Source organism: Octopus sinensis, linkage group LG1 (assembly GCF_006345805.1).
Source record: "Octopus sinensis linkage group LG1, ASM634580v1, whole genome shotgun sequence".
NCBI lineage: Eukaryota > Metazoa > Mollusca > Cephalopoda > Octopoda > Octopodidae > Octopus > Octopus sinensis.
Window position 1 is genome coordinate 53,898,112 of NC_042997.1, and position 11,601 is coordinate 53,909,712.

The window sequence follows — 11,601 nt, forward strand, 5'->3', positions numbered from 1 at the left end:
TAACCAAGTTGATGCAGATGGTTATCAACACCCAATGTTGATATTTGGAGAATATCTGCGATCATTCCGGTCGTATAACGAGGGTTAATGTTGCTGTTAATCTTTTTTAGAGTGAAGGACATCTTCAACCGAAAAATTTTTTAATCCACATCTGGCACACACATTTATGCAGGTTTCCACTGCTTTCTAGCCATATTTTAAAAAAAACGCATGAGGTGTCAATAATGTTCATTTTGGCACTTCATTTTCAGGGTGATCCCAAGCACACAAAATACAACCTGTCTCGTAAGTTCACGTAGAATTACATTGAACTAAGGGTGGTCATGCGCAAGAGATAGGCTGAACTTGGCTACTTATTAGAGCGCTTGAAGCTTAATGACGAACATATACATACATACATATACACACACAAATATATGTATACATATATATATATATATATATACATACATACAAACATATATATTACATATATGTAGATACATACACACTTTTATATATACATATACATATGCATACATACATGCTTACATACATACACACATACATGCATGCATACATACGTACATACATACATACATACATACATACATACATACATACATACATACATACATACATACATACATACATACATATATCATTTACGAATATGACAGAAAACAAGGTGATATAATGACTGCTGGAATGCGGGTTAACGATGAAAAGATTCGATCACCCGTTCTGCCAACCTCGTTTCCTAAATGCTAACGCGCATTCATATTTCCGTAAATTTTATATTTTCATCAATGCCATTGATAAATAAAATTAATTCACCAACATTCTTACCCACTGGTGCGCTGTATTGTCTCTCTGTTGCACTACAATAATCTTTGCTTTTTGAATTCAATAAGGTCAATACCTATTTCTTTACTACCCACAAGGGGCTAAACACAGAGAGGACAAACAAGGACAGACATAGGTATTAAGTCGATTACATCGACCCCAGTGCGTAACTGGTACTTAATTTATCGAGCCCGAAAGGATGAAAGGTAAAGTCGACCTCGGCGGAATTTGAACGCAGAACGTAACGGCAGACGAAATACGACTACGCATTTCGCCCGGCGTGCTAACGTTTCTGCCAGCTCGCCGTCTTAGTAAGGTCAATACCTATTTCTTTACTACCCACAAGGGGCTAAACATAGAGGGGACAAACAAGAACAGACAAACGGATTAAGTCGATTATATCGACCCCAGTGCGTAACTGGTACTTAATTTATCAACACCAAAAGGATGAAAGGCAAAGTCGACCTCTGTAAGGTCAATACCACTCTGGCCTAAACCCACTTAATGTACATTTTCTTTTATCCTCTAACCACATCGTTGTCTGTGACAACCACACTATCGAACATTTTTCCACACCTCGTGAACTGCAGTTCTTTTTCATCCTCACCATGTACACATTTTCTCCTATAAAACCTCGACTTACAGAAGTTCAAACTATACGTCAGTCTACAAGAACTATCGACTCTACTCTCTTCCTTGGACGAGCCAATCACTTTAGCCACAACCCACCCAATCAACCCACGAGAACTAGTAAGATACTACCACCCAAATCAAACACTACTGTCTTCAAAAAGAAGAGGCGTAGTCACAGCTGGAATACCTTTCATAGCGGGTCTGCTCGATCAGAAGTTTCACCTGGGATTAAAATAACAACTCTCTTCCTCTAATTAATAATAAATTATAAGTCCTGTAAGAATGTGATTAACATAATCAAACGAAGTCAGTAAAATCAAACAAATGTATGAATGGCATTTGTTATGCGTTAGTGGGACCAAGAAAACATTGAAGGTTTCAGGTAGGATTTTTCAGCCCTTCATCGAACACGAATTCACGAACAGACTAATACATTTTCCATAGGAAATAGTTGTGTTTTCCTTAGAAATATCGAAATTGATAGCTTGTCATTCAAAGAACAGATTGACTCAAATCACATGTTCATGCACGTCCCACACACACACACACACACACACACACATGTACGCAACACACTCTCATATACACACAAATACATACCCTTACATACTTATGCGCGCACACACACACACACACATACATACATACATACATACATACATACATACATACATACATATACATACATACACACACATACATACATACATACATACATACATACATATGCATACATACACACACACATACATACATACATACATACATACATACATACATACATACATACATACATACATACATATGCATACATACACACACACATACATACATATGCATACATACACACACATTCATACATACATACATACATACATACATACATACATACATACACACACATACATACATACATACATACATACATACATACATACATACATACATACATACATACATACATACATACACGCGCACACTTTCCTTTCTCCTCGCGAAAGTTTAAATTTGAATGATTCTTTAAACGAAAACTTATACAATTTTATTTTGTTCTTCTTTCATTGTCTTTCTCCTTCGTTCCTTTTTTTCCGACTGAACTAAATTTCTTTCATTCTCATAACTTTCGCAAACTGTTTTTGCTTTTTGTTTTGTTTCTCTTTTTCGTCTTCTCACCACCACCACCACCACCATCACTTCTTACCTTCTCATATTCTTTTTTTCTTTTCGTTTTTTTTTTTTTTTTTTTTTTTTTTTCCTCCTTCAGCTTGTCTGTTCCCTTTCGTTTCAAGATTGTCAGGGTGTAATAACTATCTCTCTACATTTTCAAAGGGCTTCCTTAGCATCACCTTTACCATCTGCCGTCTCCGCTGCTACACCATCACCGTTGCTGCCATTGCTGTTCTGCTGCTGTTTCTAAGGGGTGGGAGATAGAGGGTGAACGATGGTCGGGGTGGGGTGGGGCTAAAAGGCCGGTAAGGGTTCCTCAAACTGCTTCAGGTGGAAGGAAGTAAAGTGGAGACAGAGGATAGAGAGAAAAGGGGGCAGAGAGGGTAATAATGCAATTGGATGATGCGTTGCATCACATTCTGATGTCGTCACAAAAGTCACACCATTACTAAAAAACACTTCGAAATACCTTAAAACCTATCTTCCTCTTTCCAGCATCCTTCAGCCTTCATTATTCTTCCCTTTATATTCCCCCACCTCCAATTATCTCACTCTCACTCCCTACCTACCTATCTTTCTATCTATCTATCTATCTATCTATCTATCTATCTATCTATCTATCTATCTATATATATATCTATCTGTCTATCTATCTGTATGTCTATCTGTCTATCTATCTAGTCTTCGCTCAGTCTATCGTCCAATCTATCTAAATCTCTTTTTGTCGACTTCATTAACTTCCATCTATTTACCTACATACCTTCTCTGCATACATATTTAAAGCCATCTCTCACTCTCTCTCTCTCATTCATTCTTTCTTTCCCCCTCCACACATACATGCATGCATACATACATACATACATACATACATACATACATACATACATACGTCTGTGTATGTGCACCACACACACACATACCCCTCCATCCAACCAACAAAAACTCATACAAAACAACCAACAATCCCACACATACTTCTGATGCCCCCTCCGACACCCTTCCACATCCTTCTTCCCTTCCCATAATTACTTCTATATTTTATTCATTCTCTCTTTCTTTCTTTCTTTCTTTCTTTCTTTTTTTTCTCACTTTTCTTTTATTCTTCATTTCTTTTCACCACCGTTCCCCTTGTTATGCCGACAAGCTTGTTGTTTTGTGAGACTAATCAGTAAGCAGTCAGGTCTCGAACTTCTGCGAACATTATTCTATCTATCATAGAAAAATATACAACATATTTTATATATAATATATATATATATATATATATATATATATATACGTGTTTACATTTCATCATCACCTTTATGCACTCACGCTCGCGCACATATTTGAACTGTTTCATAGTTTGAAATAAGCGAAATCGAAGGCATATCAAATCACACGTGACACGCAAAAATACCAAAGTTGACCGAAAAGATTTAAAAAAAAAAAAAAAATGACCAAGGGTAAAACGCAGATCGATAACCAATTACGCGGCACGGCCCCAAGCACGCAGCAAAAGCTTACAGTAAGTGAACGTTATTATATTAATTTTATACTTGTGCGCGCGCGCGTGAGTGTTTGTATGTGTGTGTGTGTTTTTTTTTTTACATATGCATACCTATACATAATGACAAGTACTCTCAGATATAAAGCATTTACTAATGTGCTACAAAAATAATTGCGCCAGTGCAACATGTCATATACATATACATACACGCATACATCATATAAACATATATATATATATATATACATATATATATATATATATATATATATATATATATATATATACACTCACATACGCACATACACCCACACATTCCTACATGCACACTCGTGCACGCACACACACACACACATACACGCATTTTAAACCTTCATTTGCGCTCACAACGGTTGTTGATACATATTCACAAACAAACAATACAAAATATGTAAAACATTCCAGAAGTTTAATCTGGAGTATGTTCACACATGCAAGTAGTATATGCACATATGCAAATATGCACACATGCAAATAGTCACAAACAATGACAGGCATACTCACATACATACCTATATACATTCACACAAATATACACACTCATACATGCATGCATACATACATACATACATACATACATACATACATACATACATACATACATACATACATACATGCATGCATGCATGCATACATACATACATACATACATACATACATACATACATACATACATACATACATACATACATACAGCCTAGTTTATGTTGTCTAAATTTCGTTGAAAGAGTTCTGTTACTTGTTCAGAGACCAGCTCATTCTCTATTGGTGAAATATTTTAAAAAGAAAACCAAGGCAAACATACATTCAGAGATGGGTGTATATACACGCATTTTCTCATGCATATGTATATGGGACAAGAAAAATATATGTGTGCCCGCTCGTATAAAGCAGTGGGTGGGGACTATGTTGTCATCAGAATATAACTGTTCTACCCTTCCCTCATTTATCCTATTTTTATTTCTGCTTTTAATTTAAAACTTAATTCTTTAAAGGTTTCATTCTTATTATCTTCTACTGAGCTAAGGCGGTGAGCTGGCAGAACTGAACAAAATGCTTAGCGGCATTTCGTCTGTCTTTACGTTCTGAGCCGTGGTCGACTTTGCCTTTCATCCGTCGAGGTTGATAAAATAAGAACCAGCAGGATACTGGAGTCGACGTAATCGACTTGCCCCTTCCTCCAAAAACTGCTGACTTTGTGTCAAAATTTGAAACCTTTATCTTATACTTAGTCATGTACAAGTCCAACGTGGTTGCTATCAACTGATAGTGTCCACTTTCTCCCTCTGGTCTCTGGTTGTTAAGATGTTTCACTTAAGGTTCTCCTCGTAATTGTGATCTTCAACTATTGTTTATAGCTTCAGGAGGAATATTCCTTGTCCCACAAACTTATTCTTGACTCACTATCTTGACCTGAAGCAATCACCGATGATCCATTGATTCAAACATGGTTATGAGACTGTCCTTTCCCGTTCAATACAATGTACCGTTGACCTACAGTATTCGAGACACTATTCTTCACACACAAACACTCTAAATCTATCTTCCCTTCTCAACTCTGAAATCATCTTGGTTGGTCAGTCATAAAACGTCTAGATAAACGCTCTACTTAACAGTTATAACGACCAAATACTCGTGCCTATCGCATCCTACTGTTTGAAGGGATACAGAATGATCCAGACTGGAATGCCTTTGCTCAGTTCTTTGAAGTCAGAGTAAAACTGAAGTTAAACATCACCGCCGTGACCACCATCGCCGCCACCAACAGCAACAACTAGAATGATCACACATTGGTGAATATATTCCGATCATGACGGGATCAAGCATTTGATCTGTCTCATGTATGCACAGAATTACTATATATTTATTTGTAGTTAAATCCATTTATTTATAAACATTCCAATTATTTACAAACTTTCGTGTATCTAATGAGTATATTAAATATCTACATGTCTTTGATTATATATATATATGTATGTATGTGTATACATATATTACACACACACACACACACACACACACTAATTTAACCGCATGTAAATGCATTACTGCTTTATTATTTAGAATGCTCTAGCTCGGGAACGAAATTTGCTTAAGGGCTGCAAATCCAGACCCAAAATGTTTTACAAACAAGGTCATATATGTTGCTTTATTTATTTGTGTTCTTTGTTCTTTGAGAAGAAACCTAATTCAAGTTACTTTTTACAGATCACTTTTTATTCACTGTTTTCTAGATCTGAGAAAAGTAAGCAGGGGTGCAAATTTTGACTTTACACACCACAAAAATTTTAGAGGGTGCAAGCGCATCCCTTGTCCCGAACCCATAGCTTTTTCGGATATATGATCCACGTCTGTGTGTGTGTGTGTGTGTGTGTGTGTGTGTGTGTGTGTGTGTGTGTGTGTGTGTGTGTGTGTGATGTGTGTGTGTCCGTATATGTATGTAATGTATATGTGTATGTGTAATACTAATATATGTATGCATACATGTGTGACGAAGCGTAAATGGTATGTATACAACAATGAATGATATCTATGTAGTTATTTATTTGTGAATAAATATGCTTGTAACAAGCACTTAGACCGACAGAAATTTGTACGTAAATTGTGTGTGGGAGCAAGGAAGTGAGACGTCTGTGTGTGTGCACGTGTGTTTGTATGCGCATAGGTGTGTGGTGGTTGTGGTGGTGTTGTTATTGCTGCTGCTATTGTGATGATGATGATGATGATGATGATGATGACGACGACGACGACGACGACGATGATTAGCCTCGGATCAGTTCTGATCGAGCAGGTCTATGATCAAAGGCATTCCGTTATGTTCTTTTCTAAGACAGTAATAGGGTGTCGCTTAAGGTTAGATCAACCGGAACTTTGAGAAAGATTTGCCAACTATTTCTAGCGTGTCGAACAACTGACGGCAAGAAGTCTTCTTTGCTGGTTCGTGTATGAAGAAGAGTGTATGCGTGTGTGTACGTGTACGTTTTTGCAAGTGCATGTAAAGATTCAACAGCGAGTGAAATATATAATATATTTGTAAAGAATGTTGGCATTCTGCAGTAAAATAATTAAAAGAAAATTACTTTCAAAATTAAAAGCAAAAGTTAAAGCCTACAGATTTAGATAATTTTGCGGTGTCTACTTTTAGTTACGAGTGGATGTGAACGGTTATCGAAGTGTATGTAAGACAATAAAACAATCAGGAAACCAAAATTCAGTAGTATTGTAGAATACAGTCAACTTTTGTCTGAGCTTGAAATTCTTGCTTCTTTCGATGGTTGTGTGCGTGTGTGTGTCTGTCTGTGTGTCTGTGTGTGTGTGGTGTGTGTGTGTGTGTGGGCGTGTTTGTATACAATTCTACTTGTTTCAGTCAATGGACTGCAGCCGTGCTGGAGAATCGACTTATAGTGTTGGTCGAATAAGTCGATCGCAGCACCATTTTTAAAACCTGGTGTTTATTCTATCGGTCTCTTTTGCCAAATTGCTAGGTTACAGAAACGTAAAACAAACCTACACCAGTTGTGTTGTTCGGGAAAAACACATCCACAAAGACACATACTTACACTCGTAAAGACACACACATCCATACACACACACACATACACACACACATATATATATATATGCATACATACATACATACATACAAGCACACACATATATATACATATTTATATATATGTATATTATATATACATATATACATATCCGTGTGTGTGTGTGTTTGTGCCTGTGCTTGTTCTCTTCACACCGCTTGATAACCGGTGTTGCTTTATTTACGTCCCCGTATTCTAGCGGTTCGGCAAAATTAGAAACCGATGTAATATGTACCAAATTTTAAAATAAACTACTGGGTCGATTTATTCGACTAAACTCTTCCAGGCTTTACTCCAGCATAGCCACAGTCCGATGATTGCAACAAGGAGCCTATGATATATATGCTATTGTCACCATCCTTTCGGGGTCGACAAAAGAAAAGAACTATCATACCAATCCAAGGATGTAGAATGGTGGTATTTGCTCCACCTCTTTGTGTTTGAATATAAATCTCGAAATGGCCCACTTGGTAGTGGGGGCCATCATCCGTCGTCCGCTAAAGATTCTTTAGCGGAAGATTCCACTTTGTTGCACGCTTTGGGGCCAGGTCTTCGGTTTGAGGATATTTTCCTCCCTCCCACCAATCTCAGAAGCCCTATGAAGAATCATGGGTACTGCTTTCTCTCTTGACTAAAGAATAAAGTTTTTATACTTATGTGAGAAAACGGCAGACATATTTGTTGCTAGTGAATTATTGTCTCTTTTCGAACCGAAACATATTTGAAATTTAATAATAATTGATAATTTATAATGAAAGATGATAAGTATAGTAAGTATGTATATTTATGTTGTTATGTTCTTGTTATTATTTACACCTGGTTTAGAAATGATCACTCATCAAGGATCAAAGACGTTCCCGCCAGGTTTCTTTTCTTTTCAGGAAGTCTATCTACGACTACATTATCCAATATGTTCTACATGATTTTAAAGACAGTAGGATGAGCTTTGAGGGAGATGGGTTACTGTTTCTAGCAATTCAAACGGTCCTGTCAAGACTCCCTTCCACTCATTGGTAGAACCATGGCTTTATCTTCAAAGCAGTTATCAATAGTGAGCGTTCTTCTCAAACTACTGCTGGGATTCGTAAATATTTGTATATTATTTTGTATGATGTGTGAGTGTATATATATATATATATATATATATACATAAATACATACATACACACACACAAACACAAACATACACACATGCACACACATTAATAGTATCTTTTAAAAGAACATATATCTAAAAGATATCAAAGAGGATGAGATTGAGAAGCTTCAGTATTTTCAAACATCCAATCTTCAATCTTACTCAAGTATTTCATTTTACTTTATTTTTTAATTATTTTATTTTAGGTTTCAACTTAGACTAGTAGAGATATAAAAAGTAAATATTCAGTACTTAAGATTTGCTTTGATCGTTTCATTCTTGCGATGATATTAAAATATTTTGCTAGTACTCCCACATTCCATTTTTAGGCTACAAATAAAGTCTTATATTGAATTAATAAATAATTTAATTTTACTTCTTTTCAAAACATGGCAAAGTTAATTACATAATGTAGTTAGTTTCAGTTTTGAGAATACAACATCAGTAAAGCTGACTAAAGTGAACGGCAAGCGCCTCGTTTTGAATTAGCAAACTGCAAGAATAGTCGGAACAATAGCTGTAGGAAGAATACACCTTTTGTCTCATATGTCTTCGGTACATTAACCAAAAGGGGGAAAAAATGAATTGTTAGCAGTAGATTAAAAATACATTCATTCTTAACAGATGCAACATCAAACAGATTAGGGGGCTAATTTTTAAGACCTATACAGTGATGAGTTCCTCATGTCAGTGTAGCATGAAGAGGAGATGGGCTCCACTAGGTTTCCTTGCTCCATGCATTCTACATGTAGACAGAGTCTAAAGAGAAAGATGATATGAAGTAAACTAGACAAGTTTATGTTACTAAATTGCTACGGAAATCATGGGTTGGATCGTATTTTTCATAATCACGACATTTTGCACTAAAGTTTTTATATGATTGTATATATATCTTCTAAATATGTAAAGTTAATTGATATATATTTCTTTTTTTAATGTTAAGTGATATAATAGGCAACAATATCAAACCGAAAAGAGAAACTTTCCCAAATGCTGCTAATGATCTTTATTATTTAAGTTATTAGAAGTTTGTTCATTCATAAATATGTTATATATGACATCTAAAAGCATTCTACTTTAAGTGATATTTAAAAAATTACCGTATCCGTTCGTTCAATAATCTGTTATTTTGTTTAAATTGCAAACATAATCTATTTTTCTCAGGAACACCGTACATATTTTTTGTTTATTTAATTTCTTTCATATCATTTTATTAACCTTAGCTTTTACAATTCATTCTATATTAACTTGGTTGGGTTGTAGGGAAATCCTAGGAGACTTCATCTCTGTGTACAATATCTAAGACAAGTCCGGCTGATGTCATCAATCCGTTCTCCAATCTATATTCAATGGAGGAACTCGGTGCTGCACATTAGTAAACCCTTCGTCAATTTTACAGCGCAGCTCTACCACAGCCTACATTGATGAATTATTCCTGTTTTAAAAGGAGTCTATTGCTGGATGGCCTGTAACTTGTTATGTGAAGGTCCAGCATTGTCACATTTGTGTCACGCTGATTCTACCTAAGAAATATATTAAGTGTACACATGTACACATGTCTGTGGAATACTCAGTCACTTCGCACACAAATTCAACGAGCAAGCTGTCCATTTCAACAAATAGTTGAACGCTCAAACGTTGAAATCGATGAGAGAGGCCATTAATATTCCTATCCAGCTGATCGTTATAGGAATAGATATTGGAGAATCATAATTTCTTAACCACATATACGATAGCAACGACAGAGTACAGACTGACGAATTCTACTCTGGTTATTGGGTGCCACATTTAGCTAAGTCTTCAGTATTTCATTTCTTTGATGAGTGATCAGGATCTTTCGCCACTGCTTCGCTTGTCTCTGAAGTGTGTTAACATGTTAGAAATAATTCTCTTCCACACAAAATAACGTCAGTTGCTTATGCTTAGTTTAAGTTCAGCATTGCAAGGTAATGAAGCAGAGCAATGCGATCTGTAGATGTTTGTAGTACAGTGAGAGTGTGACAGCATGAAATGATGTTACAAGATGTGAAATCAAGTTTGCAAAGAAATATGAAGTATTTCATGTCAGATAACTACCCTTTCTGCTTTCGCTGTCTATACTGAGAATCTATAAAATATCGATATTATAACAAGCTGAAATGTCAATATTTAGTACACTGTTACTGCTACAGCGTTGTTTCGGTAGAAGACACTTAACACAAAACAGCCGAATTTTCCTAGCTCTCCTTTATGGCTCATTAATGTTAACAGAGACAGGTCTACATAACTGGAAAGTATTTCGTTATTTTCTAGTACTGAAATCAACTCTGAGACTAGGGGTGGGAGAGAGAACTTAGCCTGAAAACGTCCCCATGTATTCTTTTTTTTAAACCACATGAAGATCGGATCTTCAAGTTGTGGTGTGCCAACAAACCGTTCGAGTTACAAGACGCATTTTCCTAAATACACATTTGCAAAGTCATTAATCCACATATGAATTCATATCTCACAAATACAGACGCATTTCAAGTATTTGTCTGAAGAGGGAATTACTGTTCCCTAACCTTGGCACAGGATTACAAATATGTATGTAGAATCATATTGTTGTGTGGACGCCCCCAGACGATGAAGTAGGCTGACCCAATACGTAGATATAGAGGGAGAAGTCTAGACGTCGTCAGACTAGAGAAGTAAGAGTAGAATTGAGTAGAAGGTATCCGAATGTGCGACATAACTCA

The 11,601-nt window shown here is 36.1% G+C and overlaps 1 protein-coding gene across 1 annotated transcript in view; it reads left to right on the plus strand.

Annotated features, from left to right (window-relative positions):
* The first annotated feature begins 3,896 nt into the window (after positions 1-3,896).
* Positions 3,897-11,601, plus strand: part of LOC115212185 (tubulin alpha-8 chain-like) — a 70,943-nt gene continuing 63,238 nt past the window's right edge. The window contains exon 1 of the mRNA XM_029781028.2: positions 3,897-4,132. Within this exon, the coding sequence (XP_029636888.1) occupies positions 4,061-4,132 (72 nt within the window). The 5' untranslated portion in view covers positions 3,897-4,060. The remainder of the gene's footprint in view (positions 4,133-11,601) is intronic.